The sequence below is a fragment of the Lepidochelys kempii genome, chromosome 6, assembly GCF_965140265.1.
Source record: "Lepidochelys kempii isolate rLepKem1 chromosome 6, rLepKem1.hap2, whole genome shotgun sequence".
NCBI lineage: Eukaryota > Metazoa > Chordata > Testudines > Cheloniidae > Lepidochelys > Lepidochelys kempii.
The window spans coordinates 92037398-92058132 of NC_133261.1; the positions used below are offsets into that span (position 1 = coordinate 92037398).

Sequence of the window (20735 nt, forward strand, 5' to 3'; positions counted from 1 at the left end):
CTTTAAATTGCCGCCGTGACCCCCGGGGCTCCAGCAGCAGGGCTCAGGCGGCGATTTAAAGGGTCCGGGGTTCTGGTTGCTGCTACTGCCCCAGGTCCTTTAAATCATCCCCGGAGCCTGCTGGAGCCCTGGGGTAGCGGCGGCTGGGCTCCGGCGGCTATTTAAAGGGCCCGGGGTGGTAACGGTGGCCGGAACCCTGTGTCCTTTAAATAACCGCCAGAGCCCTGCCGCCGCTAGCCCAGAGCTCCGGCAGGCTCCAGGGACGATTTAAAGGAAGCAGGGTGGTAGTAGCTACTGGAGCCCCAGACTCTTTAAATCGTCCTTGGAGCCCTGCTGCTGCTCCGGTGGCTATTTAAAGGGCCCAGGTCGGTAGCTGCAGCAGGAGCCCTGGGCCCTTTAAATCGCCACCCGAGCCCTACTGCCGCTTTCCCAGGGCTCTGGCAGCAGGGCTCTGGTGGTAATTTAAAGGGCCCAGGGCTCCAGCCACGGCTGGGAGCCCCAGGCCCTTTAAATTGCTGCCTGGGGAAGCCGATCCGCCCCGATACAGTGCATGGGCTCTTTCCGGTACACTGTACCGGCTTACTTTCACCTCTGGTTTTATCATGCCAATAAAAATTTTGGCTTGTGTCTCGCTTGCCTATCACCTTGTCCTGTTGTGAGCTCCTTGGGGCAGGAGCCTTGTGCTCACACCTGTATAGACGCAAGGATGAAGCTCAACAAATAATCTGAGCAGGGAAGAGAGTCCCACCCAACCCTGAGAGCCCTCCACTGCAGCTGTGCTTAAAGCCAGGTCCTCATCTAGGGCTCTTGGTAGGGGCATTGTAGAGTCCCCGAAACTCACTGCCTTAGGAGGGAAGGAGGCAGTGGTTCCAGTCTCCTGGGCGGATGGACAGGCTGGGCGGAGAGCAGCAGGGAGCAGCTGTATGCTTTGCCCCAGCCAGGGTCACACCAAGCCCCCGCTCTCTGTTTAGGCAGCACAGCTGCGGGGCCAGTCCCCTGCCTGACACACTGTTGCTGCTGCAAAGAAAGAGCCCGAAGGGAGCAGAGAACAGAGCGCAAGCATCGTCCTGCCCCTCTCGCCTGAGCTGCACGTGCGCCCCCGGGCCAGGCGCCTCCCGCAGCTGCTCATCATGCGCACAGCTCCACCGCGGCGGGGCGGAAGTGTGCACGCTGAGGGGGCGTGGCGCGGGGCGGAAGTGACCCCCGAGACCGGAAGTCCTGTTCCGAGAGGAGGCCGAGGACCCCGGAGAGGCCGAGGCGGGCGGGTGAGTGAGACCCGCCTTAGCCCGGCTCGGGGCTGGGAGGGTCGGTTAGCGCGAGGGTCTGACATAGGTCGGGGGATGATGCCAGGCCCTGGGGTGGTGCCAGGCAGGGCCGGTGCCAGGGCCGGGCTGGGGCCTGGGGCCCAGGCAGGGCGGGCGCCGTGGGCGGGGTGAGGGTGGTTCCGGCCGAAGGCTGACAGGCGGCGGCGGGGAGATGAGCTGCGGGAGTAGCTGAGGAAGTGGAACGCAGGAGTCGTGGCGTCGGTCTGTGCTGCGTTGGGTGATGCGGGATTTTACCTACGTCTCCGACTCCTGGGTTAGAAAGGTGCCCAGAGCTTCTGTCCTGTGTGTTTCCCTGAGGCTTTCCCTCAGTCCCCGGGTCCTGGCCTCATCAGGGCTCTGGGGGGAGGGCAAGGCACAGTGTCCCCTATTTCCTGAGGCAGCTCTGCCCCAGTGTACACAAATCTATTGTACATATTCCCATAAGGTGTTTTCTGTGTTGGGGGTCCAGTTTGCTGCTGTGGTTAGAAAGTGTCAGTATCTTAGCAGGAGCGGATTTATTGTATAACAACAGGATCCTGGTTTTGTAGTATCGCACACCAAAGTGCCTTAGATCAAAGACTCCCTGTGTATTGAGTGAGCAGTCATTTGTGGGGTGGGAAACCACAGCTGTTTGGTAGTGCACAGCCACACGAAACAACAGTTTTGGATGAGAGATGAAGAACAATCCTATATAGAACTGTAATGGCTGGGGAGATGTAACAAACTAGACTATAATTACACAGATTGATATTTGAACAGTATTCCTGGTTAACGCCTGATTCTCCCACCTCAAAAAAAAAAAAAAAGGAGGGGGGGCAAAGCATCATGGAATCTTTGTGACTGCATTAGTATGAGACTTAAGCTTTATTCCTCTTTGGAAAGACTGATCCTCATGCAGCATAGAGTCTTTAATACCCATTGTGTCATTGGTCTGAGCCAAGTGTGCCACCTATTAAGTCATTCACAGTCCCTTCGTGACTGGTAGAGTCATGTAATGAGCAGGCCCAACCCTGTTTCTTGCATATAACAGCTGATGGTATGACATCACATGGTGTTCTGAATGCAGGCCATTTCACTTTTAGGCTGGATACTGGGACATACTGCTTCAAGGAAGAAAATGCAATCTTGTATCCGTGTCAGGCATAAACTTGTCTTTAATTGCTATAGCATGAGGCGGTCTTGGCTGGGAAGGGGAAGTGGTAGCCCTAATTTTAAAGGGAAGACTGAGCTGTAGCACAAGAAGAACAGTTTGCCTGTATTAGTCCTATTGGGCAGGTCCAAGGTGAGTGTCTAACCAAGTTGCTGGTGTGAAGAAGGCTCTAGTTTATGCTGGTCTAGTGACGTGCTGTTGCAGTGACATTAGTGGCTGGTGCTAATTGGTTGTTTTCGTGTTTAGTAGACATTGCCCATGGATGAGCTGGTGCATGACTTGGCCTCGGCCTTGGAGCAGACCTCAGAACAAAACAAGCTGGATGAGCTGTGGGAAGAGATGGCCCTGAGCCCAAGGCAGCAGCGGCGGCAGCTTCGCAAGAGGAGGGGTCGTAAGCGGCGCTCAGACTTCACGCACCAGGCGGAGCATGCCTGCTGCTACAGTGAGGCTTCGGAATCAAGCCTGGATGAAGCCATGAAGGACTGTCGTGAGGTGTTGACTGCCAACTTCAGTGACTCAGATGACATGGCTGTGGCCAAACGCCACCCAGCTCTGAGTGCCACCCTAAAGAGCAAGCAGCATTCTTGGCATGAGTCGGACTCCTTCACGGAAAATGGACCCTGCCGGCCCCTCAGGCGTCGCCGGAAGGTGAAACGTGTGACCTCAGAGGTAGCTGCTAGCCTCCAGCAGAAACTCAAGGTGTCGGAGTGGAACTATGAGAGAGGCTATAGGTTCAAGTCAGCCAAGAAGCAGCGTCTGTCACGCTGGAAGGAGAACACCCCTTGGACTTCATCCAGCCATGGTCTGTGTGAGTCAGCAGAGAACAGGCCCTTCCTCAGTAAAGGGGGGAGGAAGGAGAGGATGGAGTGTGAAGCGGATGAACAAAAACAGGGTTCTGATGAAAACATGTCTGAATGGTGAGCTCTCCAGGCCTTTCCTTCACCTACCACAATCAGATTATCAACTTCCTTTACAGCTGCTTGCAAAGACTGTGCCCTGGTCTAGGTAGTTCCCTCTCAAACAAAGTTTTCCCTTAAAGATACAAGAAAAAAAAAAATCTCCAAACCCTTGCCTGCAGTCCTGTGGTGCTAAATCAGTGTGCATGTTGTCTTCATGACCCAGTAGTGACATGTGCATGTTGTCCTCATAACAAACCGGTGTGCTTATGGCTCCAATGAGAAGTCTGTTGTCTCTGTCTTCACAGTGACAACCAGCATGCTAGTGGCTCTAGTCTTTGCAAGTAAAACCATGTTGACAAGCCAGTGAGTGATGGATGAGACTGATTTCAGTTTCATGTTTCCAAGGGTTTATGAGAAACAGCAAAGGAAAACAGAATCCTGTAGTGACCAGTTAGCCTTGTTTGCAGTTACTGTATGTACCTTGATCAAAACGTTGTTCTGTTTACAAGTTACTGCATGTTAGTTGTCTAGTGTAGTTGTAACAAAGGCATAGATCAAGGTGAGGCCTTTCTTACCAAAGAGAGGATGCTTTTTTTTGCCATCTAAAGATGGGAAAAGACATTTTTATCTAATAGTACAGGAAGGATATATTGAGTAGCACCTTGAGAATGTATCTCAATGACAATGGGTAGATAGATTCCCTCACTTGATGGAGCAGTAATAGACATTGCTAGCCTCCTCGAGGTACTTTCTGCACCAATCAGTATCTCTTCCATCATGTTCAATTGAACTTAAACCAGCTGGCTTTCATCCAGCCTTATCTGTGTCAGCCATTGAGAAAGCAAACACACAGCTTTGTTTTGGTCCATCACCTGAGGAATGTGCTGGGTGATTGTTTTGTTTTCCCTCAGTTGGTTCCTTTCCCTCAGACTAATTAGGGTATATCTACGGTACAAAATTATGTTGACCTAAGTTATCATGACATACAGCCACTACATTAATTAAATTGCTTTTGCATGTCCATACTATGTTCCTTGTGTCAGCGGTGTGCATCCTCACCAGGAGTGCTTGTACTGATTTAACTGTCAGTGTGGAGTGGCTTCTGAAAATCAGCAACAGTCGATGTAAGCAACACGGTATCTACACTGATACTGCATCGACATAACTACATCAATCTAAACACTACACCTTTCTCAGAGGTGGAGTTACTAAGTCGGAGTAGTTGGCGAGTTACATTGGTGGGAGCTACATTTTAGTGTAGATCAGGGATCAGCAACCTTTGGCACACAGCCCGCCAGGGTAATCCGCCTGTCGGGACAGGCCGGTTTGTTTATCTGCCGTGTCCGCAGATTCGGCCAATTGCAGCTCCTACTGGCCGCGGTTCACCGCTCCAGGCCAATGGGGGCTGTGGGAAGTGGCACGGGCCAAGGGATGGGCTAGCTGCTGCTTCCAGCAGCCCATATTGGCCTGGAGTGGCGAAACGCGGCCAGTGGGAGCTGCAATGGGCCAAACCTGCAGATGTGGCAGGTAAACAAATTAGCCCGGCCCGCCAGGGGGCTTACCTTGGCATGCCGCATGCCAAAGATTGCCGATGTAGATGCTTATAGAGTTAGGTCGATGTCAGCTGTCTTGCGTTGACCTAACTCTGTAGTGTAGACCAAGGCTTATTGTGCATATGTTTGCATCAGATGACATTTGCCATCTGCTGCCAAAGCCTTTGGATTCTCTTTGGAAATCCAGAGGTGAAAATGTTTGACCATCTCACCTCCACATGTATGGTCTGGGCTGTGGCTTGGTGAGGGGAGTGGAGTTAGAGGGAGAAATACATGTGCATTACTTCTCCTTGTAGAACGCTTCTGGCAGCAGTGAGGGATCATGCCTTTGCCTCTCCTGCACTAAATACAGTGCTTCCCTACTAGAAACAGCAGAGTGAAACTGGGTATGCTTACATCATTTTCACTCTGCTGTAGATGCTCCATCTGATACCACTGAAGTGCTTCGTAGAGCTGCAGCAAGGGCATATCCTGAGGAATGTGTGAAAACTGGACAGGGAGGAGAGAAAATGATTAGGAGTATAGCCATAAACAGGCAAGAGGAAAGGTGATTGGCAAAGCAAGCGGGGCCAGGAAGCAGTATTGGTATTCTAGGGGCTGTTGTACATCAGTTTAGGATTGAATTGTGTTTCTCACTTCTCCTGTCAACAGAGATTAGGAGTACACAAGTGTCGCACTCAGCCACTATGGGAACAAATGCCTTGTATCATTCAGCAGTGACGTTTTCCCCACCCTCTTTCCTCCTAGATTAGCAGGAGCTAGCATCTCTGTGGAGCTAGAACACTCAGCACTTTCATCACTTTCCTTTGCTTATGCTCTGATCCAAAGCCCACTGAATTCAATGGAAAGACTCCCGTTGGCTTAATAAGCTTTGGATCAGGACCTTAATGAGGAAGCAGCTTTGATGGATTACCGGTGGGGCTATATTCAGTTTTATACTGGAGAAAGGTTTGTTACCATATCATGTCTTCAGAGTGGGATGTGGGGGATGAAGAATTTTGGAATACCCTCCCACACACATAGATAATGGACTAAGAAACATCCTGCATAAAAGTGGGGGAGATGGAGACTGAAATGAAGAGGGGAAAGGAAAGATACATAGGAACATGGTGAGGGAGCAAATGACTGATCTAAGAGTGGTATGAGAGGGGAATCAAAGCCTGATAGCCAAAAGGAAGGGGAAACCAAGAATGAGAGAAACATGGATTCATTTTAGGGGACATTTGAGATTTTTGAGCTACCAGTACAATGGTGACGATTAGTTGCGAAGACACTTAGAAGTAAAACCTCTCCACTCAGTCCCCCTTTTAATATTTTGGAGCTCTCCCACACGATGGGGGAACTGACGAACTATAAATGGAGGCCCTGAACGTCTGTCTCATTTATCTAAGATGTATGCTGTCTGAATTGTCTGCTTAATGTGATTACATAGGGCAGATCAAACCAGAATAGTCCAAGGGCTGTCTGAGAACATTCTTGCTAACACACATGCTACTTCAAGTTCACGGATGACATATTGTCTCTCTAATCTTTCACATAAACAATATCTAACTAGCCTTCTTTTGTATCGCTTAATTTCAAATTGGATGTTGTACTAAGTTTACCAGCCAGTGATAAGGTGAGCGCTTGTTTTATCTTGATATATTCCGGGCTGATAGAATGACCAGTTACTCCCCAGTTTGTAGTTTAGTTCCTTTTGAATAGTAGCAGGTTTGGTGACAGCCTGTCGTGGCAGTCATGAGCCTGGCTCAGCTGATGTATTAGGGGCGGATCTCTCAGGAAAGAAAAAATCCCCTTCTCCTGGAAGGCAAGTGACAGAGACAGAGTGTTCAGCCTCCCCCTCCTTCTCTAGCCCGGCCTGACCTTCTGCAGCCCCTTGGTGCTTCTTGTTTTCTTATTTTTATAGAAAATCAATGTCCCTCCTGACACAAACAATAGCTCAGGAGCAGGAATAAATGTTGGAAAGCTGAGATCTCTGTCCATCACCTCTCACTTTAACTCCCCCAAACTATTTAATTATAAGCATGCTTTGCTCCAGGTGTTTGCGACAGTGAAATTGCTAAATGAGGACCATTTTAACCAAAGATTGGGCGATCAATAACACTCTATAGCAGTAGCTTGTCGGATCAATAGCATTCATTATTTCATGGTTAAGGTAAGTAGCCTCCTTTGCAAGTGGAGAGCATTAATCAGTGCTTACTGAACCTGAGGAAAGGCTTGTGTACAGGATACTCCGTTTTCCAGGCCTGAAATATAAAGGGAGTATAGGTAAGGATATCTTTCAATGAACCTTTGTAGAAAGCGGGTAGAAAGCGTGGCGGAGTATGTATCTGTAAGGCACTGCAGGGTTTTCCAGTACTTTGAGGCACTGGCTGTTCTGTTAATTTGATTCGGAACTTGGTTTAATAATCCTTTTCCTTTCTTATGATTCCTGGTCCTATGCTTTAACTACTGTCCCTTTCTCATACAGCATGTTAGGGGATGGATGGCACAAACTTCATAAAAGGCTGGCTTAAAACTTGGTGTTAGTTGCATGCTAGAATGTGGGAGGGACTTGCAACCTCTTCCATCTGTATGTTTAAAACTACCAACTGAAAAATGGACTCTAATGCACTGAAGGTTCAGACTTTCAGGTATCCAGTATAATGGATTGTCTTAGCTAGTTTACAGAACATGTTTTTTAAAAAGCAGTAATATGCTTCACAGCATATGGTTTTAGTGAGTACGTACAGTTAATTGTGGATGGGGTGACTCTCACTGTCCCTTTGCCTTGTGTCCCATAAAGTTTCCTGAGGATATTGGTGGCTGGTATAACCACACACCATGCTGTGTGATGTTGCTCTTCCAGGGTACATGGGGATCTTATCTAACCACACTGCTGAGATTATTTCAGATGCTGAGTTAAAGCTAGGATTCACTTCTCCCATAAGGCCCTGTAACCTGTGTGCAGGGTGGAAGGGGTATTGCTTTTGCTGAGAGATCTCAGAATAATGGAGGTATTGGATAATATGTCCTAGAAAAGATCGAATCCTAGCATTAACCCATCAAATACCTAGGATTGACATGAGCATGTAATTTTGCAGCACAATGTTCAGCCTTTTCAAAACTTTTTACAGACAGTTAAGTTTTCTACTCAGATTATTTTCCAAACAAATTCCTTCGTAAACTGTCTCCTGGAGCAGCAGCAGTGGCCAAGTTTAAAACTCAGTTTAACTGGTGGTTATCTACAGCTGCAAGCTATGTAGTACTGGTTTATTTGGATGAGTAGTTAGGGACTTGAGGCCTGGTCTACATCTAAACTTAGGTTGACCTAGCTATGTTGCTCAGTCAGGGCTGTGAAAAATTTCATGCCCTGTGTGATGTAATTAGGTCAACCTAACCCCTACTATAGATGCAGGTAGGCTGAGGGAAGAATTCTTCCATTAACCTAGGTACTGCCTCTCGAGGGGGTGGACTTACTACAACAACAACAGAATAACCCCTTTTGTTGCTGTAGTAGGGTCTATGCTACAGTGGCACAGCTGTGCTGCTGTAGTGCTTGAAGCGTAGCCCCTTATCCAGCCAAAGAAAGGAGAAGGCATTGAAGAGAAGGCATTTATGTTCCATTTATGTTGGAAAATGGAAGTCTAAAAAGAAAAAGTTGTGGTACAATTGCCAGTGGCCATCGGGTGACCCGCGAGGGGAGCATTTAGCTTCATTTCTGTTGCCTGGTCGTTACCAGAGACGGGGATATCTGCAAAGAGTGTCATAATTATGATCGTTAGCCTTGGTGCCCTGACCTAATCCCATTTTTGATAATTATGTTCTGATAACCTAAAATTTCCTTTTTTAACTCGATACAGGATTCTTCCTAAATTGCATAGTGTTGTAGTGAGCTGTTAGACAGTTGACATGTTCCATGCCAGAGGCAATCATGTGTCAGTGATGAATTGATTCCCATTTTGTATGGTATATAAAGACTTTGGGGTCCTTTTGGGATGAAAGGCACTGGCAAAATTTAAAAGATTATTGCTGCATACCTTTCAGCAGTTAACTGTGGTTGTTCTTTGCAGTGAAACCAGCAGTGTATGCAGCAGCAGTGACACTGGCCTCTTCACCAATGACGAAGGCCGTCAAGGTAACTACTGTCTTGTGATTTCCCTCTGGTGCAATATGGGAATTTCTCTTTACTTATAAATGCAAATTCAAGGCAGTGCAGGACTAGAAATTGGAGGGGATCAGGATGTGCGGGGAAGGGAGAGTGGCTAGGAGTCAGAGGAATTGGCTCAGATCACAAAGGTATTCCATGTGATTTCAGTTAAAACCATGCTTTTCTTATGGAAATGCTATGATATTTATCAAATGTATACAATCCAAATACTGGAAAGTGTGATATAAGGCAATACATACGTTATTGGTTTCTTGGGGATGACTACTCAGACTTTTCTGCTTAGTTTCAGTGAGGTCATCATGAACTCCATGAAGTCTCTATCAATAGAGGTCAATTGTTTGTATATATATTACAAAAGTTCCCACAATCTGCTTGTCATACTCTGCGACACAGAAACATACTGGTCCAGAGAGCTCACAATCTAAGATGACAAGCAACATACTAAGCGTGGTGGAGATGCAACAACCAAAACATGTGTATTAGGCAGGGGAGAAGCAGTTCTCAGAAGTTTGTGGACTCTCACACTTCAACTGGTGTTGGTGTTGAATTTGTAACATACACATTCTTTGTCCAAGATTATTATTAGGTACTGGAGTTAAATACATGTCAACCAAAGAAACAAACACAAATGTTTAAACAGTGACTAAAAATCCCTTCCCCTCTCTGTTGCTCAAATTCCAGTCTCTTAAATCTTGTGATGTCATAATTTCATTAATTCTCCTGTCCTTGGCTGTGTCTACACTGGGAAAATGCGTTATGTTAGAAAATGTGTTAACTAGTATGTTTTGACTAATATGATGTCAAATGTGGTGTAGTACCTACTGTAGATAGGTACAGTTGCGTTAAAAATTACTTTTTTTAAAAACATGACTGTCTCTGTCAACACTAGTTGCCACTTCATGTTTGACATCATTTTAGCTAAAACATGTTAACACATTTTCTGAGATGATGCATTTTCCCAGCATAGACAAAGCCTTAAATGTTCAGGTGCTGTTTACACTCTAATGTGAAAAACAAGCAAGGAAAAAATACCCTTTTTGGACAAACTCCTTCCAAAGCTTCTTTATCAATCATAAAGAAGCAAAAGAAAGGGCACAAGCCCAATTGTTTTCCTTTGCAAGTCCCTTTAAACTTAATGTTCTGTCCCAGTCCCAAGTTAGTTAATTACATTCTGCTTCACTATATTTCCCGTGTAGTTTCAACTGGATACAGGTTTCTTCCCTTTTTGTCCTTTTAACTGTTATGTTATTGGAACAGTTGGCATTTTCCACCCCAGGAGCAGCTGCATTTCATTGATAGAGGAGTGGTCCCTGTGTATAGTTTGAACATAAGTTTATAAAATGCTTTAGGATCTTTCAGGGTGAAAGGCACTGTAGGAGCAGTGGATGCTGATCTTTATTATCTGTCTAATGTAGCAAGTGACTTTGAAGGAAATTGCTTGAGATGAGAGTTACTGAGCTTATGCTCTAGTGTCCAAAGTAGCTGACATGTTTATACACATGATCCTTTTTCCAGTGTTTAGGGGAACAGTCCTTATTTATTTTTTAAACATATTTTGGTTGTTAATCTCCGAATCCACTTCTGAAGCCTCCGTCTAGAGCATATGTATCAAATATATATAAAAATAAATGTCTGTATTTGTGAAATATCCTGATTCCAGGCATTTGCCTGTTGTTGTGGGTCATTTCGGGGGCTGATGTTGTGGTCTGGGCTGTTTGCTTCATTTGTCTAATGGCTGGTTTTCAGAGTGGATGCAGGACTGGCTTATTGTCTCAGGATGAGGTCTGGCGCCAGTACTGCACGGAGCTGCCTGTTCACCTGTTACTTTCCCAAGGAGAATTCTAGCCAGGCAGCTTTAACAGAATATTGTCTAGTGCAGTTCATTTACCAGGACACAGCTGTGTTAATTGCACTGGCTCTGCTTTTTGGAGACTTTTGAAGTGGTTGGTTGTTGCTCTCCCAGACATGAGTGGGCTGTGGTCTTGACAGGTCTTATGGAGTTTTCATAGAGCCAGCTGTATGGCACAGTTAATACTCATAGACCCTTTCTGTGCTCTAAGCCACCAGTCATTCCTAATGGCATGATATACTTTTCCTTGAAGCTGCTGTCCTCTGACTGTGGCTCATTCTTCCTGATGTACAGATTGGTAGCATGTGCAGCATTTGCTCCTCTTTCCCCCCATTTTGAGGGCTCCTTTGTAGTAGCCCATAATGCTTGTGCCAGGCCACTACACTTTCACCTCCCCTGCAGTAATTACATTGGAGAAAGAGCCACACCTGTACATCAGGCACCACACAGCACTGAAATAATGTCAGTGAGACACAGCCACAATAGAGCAATAAAGCTGCCTCAACCTCCTAAACACCTCAGTAAAGAGGACCATCCAACAAAGAGGCCTTCATGCTGGGTGATGCTACGTTCTATGGGAAATGCTGCTTATGTCACGGTAGACTGAGCACAAGAATAATTGGAGCACTTGTTGAATTCCCTATAATTACAGTACTATCAATGAAACTTAAAATAAAACTGCTATAAAATGTAGGAGTAACTCCCAAAGAATCTTCAAGTGAATTTGGTAGTTTTTTGATGTGGAATATGTAGCATTTTGATGGTCACTCAGAGTGGTTGTTGGAGTAACTCTGTGCTGCTTCTCTAGGGGATGACGAGCAGAGTGATTGGTTCTATGAGGGAGAATGTGTCCCAGGATTCACCGTCCCCAACCTCCTGCCCAAGTGGAGAGCTGATCACCGGTCTGAGGTGGAGCGAATGGACTCTGGCCTGGAAAAACTCTCTGACTCTACGTTCCTTTTGCCTTCCCGGCCTGCTCAGAGGGGTGAGCTCCATAGGGAATGGGATGGGTTCAGAAGTGTGTTTGTGAACCTTCAAATGGCAGAGAGCAGATTTCATTTACAGAGATGCTCAACTTAAGCTGATATTAAAGTTGACCTGTTTATAGATTTTTAAAATATGCTTGCTTTGGATTATTTTGTTGTGCCCTGTTTTTAGACTGGAGCAATCGGGACACTCTGCATGTACCTCTACAGTAAATGGAATTTTGATATTGTGTTTGATGTTATCTGTAAAGCAAACAGAAGTCTAGATTAAAGATGGCTGCACCACCCAAAAGAGAACGCTATGAAATGGTGAATCATCCTTCATTTCAGCTGCCTAACTTCTTCAGTCACCTTTTTATAATGTATAGATTTTTATCTGTAGCTCTTAGGTAAGTCTTCTCATGGAGAAACTGAGGCACAGAGGTTCTGACTTGTCCAAGGTCACACAGAGCAGAATATAAAACCCAGTTCTCTTGACTCTGAATCTCATATTCTTCTAGGCGCTGGACCACAAGGTCTCTCATCACTGTTTTGCCAGGAGCAACCTTCTGCCTTCAGTGCTCAGCTTTTTCCTTTTCTTGGTTTTCAGGGTTTCATGCCCGTCTGAACCGCCTTCCAGGAGCTGCTGCCCGTTGTCTCAGAAAGGGACGTAGGAGGCTCGTTGGCAAGGTATTGCCTCTTCCAAGAGGGAAATTCTGTGTCTGCTCTGCTGGTCAGTTCGGAACTGCTGCTCTAAGGCAGCAGGTGGATTATTTTGTGCAGAAGAACCCTGTACGGTGGTCTGTCACATACTACTTTCTTTGAAAAATAACATCCAGCTGAAAACCAAATAGTTAAGACAAGCAGCCAAAGAAGGTGGGGAGATGGAGGGTGAATACAAAGGGAGCTATATTGGCAGAAAGCTTGTTCGCGCTTAGGGGGAAATGACAGCATTGATGTATCTGGGAGAGCTGTGCAGATTCAGACCCTGGGAGGCAAAGACTGGGAGCTTAAACTTGATGTTGGAGGTGAAGAGAAGCCAGAGTTTTGAACAGAGAAGCAACATGGTCTGATTGGCAGCAGAGAATGATGATTTTAGGTGCATCATTTTGGATGGCTGAAAGGACAGGAGGTCAGAGAGAAGGTTCCACTAATGAATGCAAGAAATGAATGAAATTAATTGCAAGAAATGAACCCCTGGCCAGGATTACAGCAGTTGGCATAGAGAGAAAAGAACATATATCTGTTACAAAAGGAGAGACAGGATTTACCACAAGCCTGGATGTGGTGGGAAAGAGGAAAGCCACGTCGGTGTGGGGACAATGGGGCGGAGAGCGGAGCTATCAACCATGATGGAATAAGGAGGCTTTTGGGGATGAAGAAAGGTGAGGGATTGGATGTTTGTTGGTGGGACTTACTCTGTATTCTTGGAGAGACTGCTTTACATTCGTTGATGAAGATCCATTTTCCCTGCCTAAGGACTGGTGGGGAAAGGGTAAGACCTCTCAGCTACAGAGAGGAAGCCCTCCCACTTTGTGAGGATAACGCCTCTAATGATTCAGGAGTTTGGGGTGTGTGTGTCAGGGGTGCAGTTCCTCTCCCTTCTCTATTAGTCACACTCAACAGCTCCTGTTCTTCCCTTCTTCAGCCCATTCACCTTTAGTTGTAGCCAGTATTTTAAAATAAGAGTCCTCAGTTGATGTGAAGTCTGCTTTGAGCAGGGCTCTTCAGGCCACCTGCAAGGGCCTGTGCCTGTTGGAGGCTCCTCTAATGATCCCAAATGAGAAGGATAATATTTACTTGTTTAATTCATCTTCATCACCTTAAAGGGATCTTTGTCATTTCCAGCGGAGGTCACTGCTCCCCCTCCCCGTTCTCCCTCTAAATTGTAATAATAAATAATGAGTTTCATTCAGAGCTCCCCGCCAGCGAGCTGCTAATTACCCAAAGTACGGCTTGTAATTTACACAGTAATAAACCGTAAATTTAAACATTACGGCACTTTAAGTTAATAATTTTCCTGCTGTAACAAATAGCCCATCTTTGTTCACCCCTGCTGCAGCTGCTGCCTCCCCTAAACCTCATGTTCATTTGTGCCCAGGCAGTTTGGCATAAGCTCTGGAGAGTCTGGCCTGTGAAGCCTTCTCCCCTCATATCTGGAGCCTGACCTACATCTCTTTCCCCTCCCCCCACAGTGAATTTTTTATGGCCAATTGCTATGTGAAGATAAACAGCCTGATATTTAGAGCCTCCTGTATGAATGTGTACAGGCAACAAACATGAGCTTTGGTCAGAACCAAGCTCCCAAAGCAATTCCTCCCTCCTGGAATGTGCTTTTACTCAACTGCTGCAGGAGTTTTTACTGAATCTGCTGCTTTTGGACAGTCCAAGCTCCCACACGGAGCACTTCAGTTGCCTTCTCTGTGCTGGTGAAATTCCCCTTCCTGTTGTGTCCCCCTTCCCTCCCCCCCCCCCCCTTTTTTTTGTGTGTGCAGTGCATGTTGTAAAGTAGGGAGAAGGAGGAAGGTTCAGTTTTGTGAGAAAGAGGAGCTGACGGTTCTACTTAGTAGGAACCATAGGAACTCCTTTCTGCCTGAGCTGAGTCTCCTGCCCTCCTCACCTAGCAGCCTGGAGTAACTGCTTACAGAAGCCTTGCGTCCCTGAGGGGATTCACAGACCTCACAGCCAGGGTCAGAGAGGTTACTCTGGGAAAACAGGACCTTGAATATATTTGTGGTGTCTGTGCTGTCTGCTTCTTGGAGAAGGAGGGGGAATGTCTCAGATGAAGCTTTTGCCTATTTTTGTGTTTCAGGAGACCAGCTTGAGCACTCTGGGCAGTGAGAGGATGAGCCACATCATTAGTGACCCACGTCAAAAAGAGTAAGGACCTATCTGCTACTGATTATGGCCTAGCACAGGGGTAGGCAACCTATGGCATGTGTGACAAAGGCAGCACGCGAGCTGATTTTCAGTGGCACTCACACTATCCAGGTCCTGGCCACCAGTCCGGGGGCCTCTGCATTTTAATTTAATTTTAAATGAATTAAACATTTTAAAAACCTTATTTACTTTACATACAACAATAGTTTAGTTATATATTGTGGACTTAAAGACCTTCTAAAAATGTGAAAATGTATTACTGACACGCAAAACCATAAATTAGAGTGAATAAATTAAGACTTGGCACACCACTTCTGAAAGGTTGCCGACCACTGGTTTAGCACTTTGAGTAGGTGAAGGGGAGCGTGAACTGTGCAATACCTTGAGACTGCCTCTTTCCATCTGCTCACTGGGACTGGACGGAGTGACGACAAAATAACCTGTGAGATGGGAGATAGTTGGGTCCAAAACTGACTTGTTACTCCCTTCTGCCCTATTTGCATTTGCTCATATCCCCCCATTATAGGTCTGCCCCAATGTATGGCTATGGCATGCTATCCCTTTAATTACACTGAACCTTCCTCCTTCTCCCTCCTTTACCACATGCACTTCACAGATCCATCGGTCCTTAGCACAGCTTTAGAGGACCCTCTGTGCTCATTATTGAGTAGCACTGTGTATGGAGGAGCACCATGGGAACAGAGCTGGGCAGCGGAAGTGATGCTGACAAATCAGCAGCCAGTTTGGCTTCTCCACAGATGCAATGTTCTGCATTTCCCTCCCAGCTCCTCCTCCTAATCATAACCAGTACTGTGGGTGATCAGGGTGGGTTTCCCTGGAACTGCCACTGTGGTGGTTTGACAGGTAGGGTGGCTTTTCCTGATCATGCTGCAGTGAATTCAATCTTCACTGGCTATCGGCATCCAGATTCACTTCCTGCCTACTTGGCTCCCTGTGTTTAAAACTTGTCATTTTGAGTATGAGTCCTGTCAATGTTTAATCTCACTTCCTTTTTTCTCCATCTCTGTTTTTTTCTCCCCTTTTCTCTGTTCTCCCTCACCCTCCCGCCCCCTTGCTCCTTCCTTTCTCTGTCTCCCATTCCATCTTTCCTCCCTCCAGTTTCTGGTTACCATCGATGGGGAAGAGAGACTGCAACCAGGTAAGATGACTCTGCTGTTCCCTTTTTTATTTTCTCACTTGGTTTCCTTCTTTCTAGAAAGAACAAAGTGCTGGCTTCCGATTTCCACCACATTGTGGCCTGTGCACATGAGGTAAGGCAGTCCCAGCCCTTCATCTCACTCTAACTGACATCTTCTGGGCTTCTAGTACATCCCACATGCCAGGGATCATATGGGCTGTTGGTACTGAGTACCTCCCTGGGACCCCAGTCTTCTCCTGAAATCTCCCTCAGTCCGACTGGTTGTTTAACTTTCTCCCTGACAGTGAGCTGGAGGGAGGGTTGTCTTGGCTGTAGGATTCTCTGCAAACCCCATGAATGGGACTCTTTCTCCTTTTAACCCTTCACATCCATCCATTTTGGGTCATGCTTTTTTCCTGGTGATCCTGTAGAGGAAGAAAAGCTGTTGGCCTGATTGTAGTTAAATAGCACCAGACCAGGGAAGTACTGGAAAGTGATGGGGCGGGAGAATAGTCACCCCCTCTGTTTTCCATCACCCCTACATAAGTGCACATTGTCAAGTCTTCTCCAATAAATGTATTACGTAGATCAGATTCAGTGACAATTGGCTTATCTAGCCAAAGCAGAAGAGCCCGGTCTCTGTGACTCTGCCAAGGCAATGGGCCTCTTCCTCGGGTGCACCAGTACTGTCTGGTTCCTCACAGCAATAGTGTCTCCTTCTGTTCAGTGGTCAGGTGCTCATTTTGTTTCACAGACACTGATGTTGAATGCACCTTGTTTTTGAAATTGGATTTCAGTTTTACTGTCTCAGATGGCTCTGAGTGAGCATTTCATGTCTCCAGGGCGATAGAACTACTCTTGAGGCCATAGTGTCCCCTGCCTGTTAGAATAGCTCTCTAACATTCAAAATACATAATGCTCTGAGTGTCAGAGTGAAGACTGACTCTGTAGACCTTGAGAGAGCCACAGGAAATGCTACTCTTATGATGAACTTAAATAGCTACAAGGAGTAACTGGAGGTTTGTCCCCACAGTACCATTGTAATGTTTGTCTGACAATAGAATAATGGTCATTTAAAGGAGACGCTGTCTGATAATTGACGTTTCAGAGATTATAGCATCTCTTCAGCCTGTATCAAGCCCTTTGTTTATAAAAGGTGGCACTGAGTTCTGGATTCCTGAGTGGTGTTTATAGCCAGGGTCCTTTCATAGCTGAAGGATTATTAATTTATCATTTCTTAAAAGCACAAGCGCCCAGTTCTTTGAAAAATGTCCCTATGGGTGCTCCACTTGAGATGCACATGCGCTGCATGTGCCTTTGATCGGAGATTTTTTGATAGCAATGCCTGTTTGATCCACATATGCACCCTAGCTATCCTCAAGCCCTGTACTGAGGATATATAGGTCTGTGACAGATGAGCCACCCCCAGTTCCTATAGCAGAAATATGCAGTGCTGCTACATGGGCTTCAGTTCACATCTTCTCAGGACACCATGTTTTAGTGAATACCTCAAAGGAAGATGCTGCCTTTGGTTCTGCAATTCTGCAACCAATTCTAGACTGGGTTCCAAAGCGCTCTCCTTCAGAGGGAACTGCTCAGGAGATATGTCAAGTGGAGCCTTCTCTCTACTTTGGCATCTTTGTGAGACTTTGCAGTAGAGAAGGAACTGATGGCAGTTTGTTTGTCACAGCCCTGTATGCCCTCAGTATGAGCCATTACGATAATTAGGGCACATGCCCGGACCAAACAGGCACTGCTGCCAAAAATCTCCTATTGGAGGCACATGCACATCTTCTGTGGACACCCATAGGGGGACACGTTTCAAAGACCTCCAGTTACTCTACAAGGTAAGTTACCGCTTCTTATTTTAGGATAGAGTACCAGAGATATATCTAGTACTTTATAACACACACAAAAATAGATTCCTTGCCCTGAAGAGCTTCTAGGCTAAGTTGAGAACAAACAGGAGGAGAGGATGATGATGATGCATGTGGTTACTTGAGAGGTTAACGCAGGCATCCAGAGGGTAGCTAGCAGGGTGAATTCTGCAGTCTGTTTCCAAATTGAGTAAATGTTGCTTCATGTCATCATGTGGTTGATTAGTGACTGTTCAATTCCCACCCCTCTCTTAAAAAGATTTCCAGGGTTGTGTCCTTCAAGATAAGCTGCCCTTAATAGAGTTGATGGCTCTTAGGCTCTTCCAGTGTCTGCAGCGTGACAGAAGATCATGGACTACTCTGAAGACCAGAAGGAGGGGGATGAACATCCATGTTTCTCTGAAACTGGCTTAAAAAGGGTCCCTGATGTGAGAGACCCTGCTAACTGGGGGAGGGGGGGGTCTTTAATATAGCTAGTCCCTTTGCTGTGGAAGCAATGGGGAGCTCTCTTTGAATTGAGCCTTGAAATTGAGTTTTTGGGAGCATGGTTAGTCTTCTGGTAATGAATCTGCTCCACTGATCCAAGTGTCCAACATGAGGAGGAGTTTTACTGCATCTTTACTTGTATTTATGGAAATGACTTCTATCCTTAGACCCAAGGGCATGGGCAGGAAGCTCTCCCTGGGGGAGGTGGACTCTCATCATGGAGTGCAGCAGTCCCATATAGGGCTCCCTGAATATGCTCTTGTTTACCCTGTTGCTTGTGTGCTGAGCAAGAGGAGCAACTCCTCTGCAGAGTTGTTGCCTTGAAAGAGGATAGTGGAAGGGACAGAATCAGATATCACTTGCCCCCATTATTTGATGGTGTGTTGGAGCAAGTCTGTGAATACTGCGTGAGCCAATGTGGAGAGTGGATTTGAGCTGCTGCATCTGGAAATTGTTCCTTTAAACACTGCTTAAATAATCTCTCTTGGACTTTCCAGTTCAATCCGTTATCTCCTTTGTACTCTCTGGATGTTCTTGCCGATGCCTCCCACAGAAGATGCTCACCAGCACACTGCACTGCCAGGTAATCCCCCTGCTTTGCTCCTATTATGAGGATTGTCTCATTTCCCTTCCTTTGCCACATGTCTGGTTCCTTCAGTACTAGCAAGCCTGTGGGTTAACGCTCTTGGAAACCTGGGTTCCAATCCTGATAAAATGTACACATGCAATAAGTTTGGTCTCCACTCAGTTGCCGGTGGGCATGCAGAGTAGTGAGCAATAAGGTTCTGGGGACAGAACGTGGTCTGGGTTTGAAATACAGATTGGACCTCTGCCACACAATGCCCAGTAATACCAAACTGGTGGGTTGCTGTAGACCATATGAAGATATAGATGGCCTTATCCTTGCCTATTATTAGAATTGGAAACCAAACTGCAAAGAAGGTGGCGGTAGGCTAATGTGCGTTACTGAGGAACCCTAAGATCCCTGAGTATCTGAAGTGGGTGTCCTGGACGGTTAGCAGACTTGGCAGTAGAGATGACTGAGATGACTTTGTGACTGGTGATATCTCTGTGCTGTGGGATTATGGTGAGAAACTTGGGTCAGGAATGACCAAGAGTTCAGGCATGTTTGAGTTGGCATTGTTTGGTTCAAGGGGGAAAGGTCATGTGCTGTACAAGTGCCTTCTGCTGGCCACTATTAAATCTGATTGAAATGCTGGCCTCACAGAGGTCACTCCAGCATCCTCCGCAATTGTTGCTGTCAAAGTGTAATGCACCTTTGCACCCTTCTTACTGTGTGTGGATGAAGCCTGGCCAGGGAGGGAGCTCTACTTGTGTTCTTAAAGACAGATTTATTCTGAAGGAGCTCTCCATACGTAAAGCTTCAGTTTCCTTTCACTTGTTAATTAGTAAATAGGGCATGAAAAATATTCTAGGGTTGTTTGTCTAAATGAAGGCTTGGCATCTTCCCAGCTCAGCCTCTCCTCCCACTGGCTTCTGCAGGGAATTAGTTATGTTGCACCATGATGTCATGCATACAGGTCTGTGACTTCTGCATAGGACATGGCAGCTGGAGGAGCAGTGACAGGATGAGAGTAAAAAGAATCCAAGAGAATACTAACCAGCAAACCTGCTTCTCTCAATGGTTCTCGCCTTCACATTTGCCTTGCACCCCTGTAAACTTCACCATGAAGCTTGGAGCTGCATCTCTACATAGTGCAGTGAGCAGGTCCCTTCCGGTGCACTGAGTATATGCCCAATGCTACAAGTGGAACCAGCCATTCCCTGTTCTCCCTATAAAAAACAAACCTGTCTCCTGCTAATAAATCCAATCAGGAAAAAGCTGATGGCACCTAGCTTGGCCAGTGAAAGCCCTGCCCTGCTCCCAAAGCTACTGGGTATGGCTGTGTCGAACAAGGGTTTTCTGAAGCAAGTGTGATCATTGGGGTTTCTCATTTCTGCTACGTGAATAATTTAGTAACTAATGGATGGGTGTCCATGTACCCTGAGACCTCTTCAGAAACTACTGCCCGATTTCAAAGTATAAATCTCATGTGCTGGCCCTTTAATCCCGCCTCTTAATCTGTGGTGGTGCGTTGCCATGTGCTGTTAAACAACTGGCTTATCCACTCTAGAGGTGCCTGCATTTCAGGGGCCTGCAATGAGGATGAAGTGGTTCCAGTATATAGTGTGAAAAGTGCTTAAAAATTCTTTGGGATGAAAGATGCAGTAGAAATGAAAATGCATGTGCAGCTCCATGTACCTAGGTAAGACTGAAATCTTTAGTGAAAGGTGTTTCGCTTTACCTAAAGGTGTTGCCAAAGATATAAAAATGCGAGCACGCTTTCACAAACTCCATTATAGAAAGGTCCCCGCAACAAACAGTTGCTCTTTAAAGCCAAGTTCTCCTTTAACCCCTTACAGAGCCACTAAAAGGTCCATAAACAGCTTTCGTAAATCCTGGCACGAGGGTCAGACAGTCCT

At 46.3% G+C, this 20735-nt stretch overlaps 1 protein-coding gene across 4 annotated transcripts in view; it reads left to right on the top strand.

The window, feature by feature from the left end:
* The first annotated feature begins 1441 nt into the window (after positions 1 to 1441).
* Positions 1442 to 20735, top strand: part of GPATCH2L (G-patch domain containing 2 like) — a 47043-nt gene continuing 27749 nt past the window's right edge. Inside the window, exons 1-8 of one of the 4 annotated variants that reach the window (XM_073349252.1) lie at positions 1443 to 1587; positions 2704 to 3371; positions 8959 to 9023; positions 11714 to 11890; positions 12481 to 12560; positions 14683 to 14750; positions 15870 to 15909; positions 18749 to 18834. In XM_073349252.1, coding sequence (XP_073205353.1) covers positions 1546 to 1587; positions 2704 to 3371; positions 8959 to 9023; positions 11714 to 11890; positions 12481 to 12560; positions 14683 to 14750; positions 15870 to 15909; positions 18749 to 18834 — 1226 coding nt within the window. In that variant the 5' untranslated portion in view covers positions 1443 to 1545. Of the gene's footprint in view, positions 1588 to 2703; positions 3372 to 8958; positions 9024 to 11713; positions 11891 to 12480; positions 12561 to 14682; positions 14751 to 15869; positions 15910 to 15966; positions 16022 to 18748; positions 18835 to 20735 lie in introns of all 4 variants that reach the window. The other 3 variants (XM_073349251.1, XM_073349254.1, XM_073349253.1) reach the window with 3 other exon arrangements.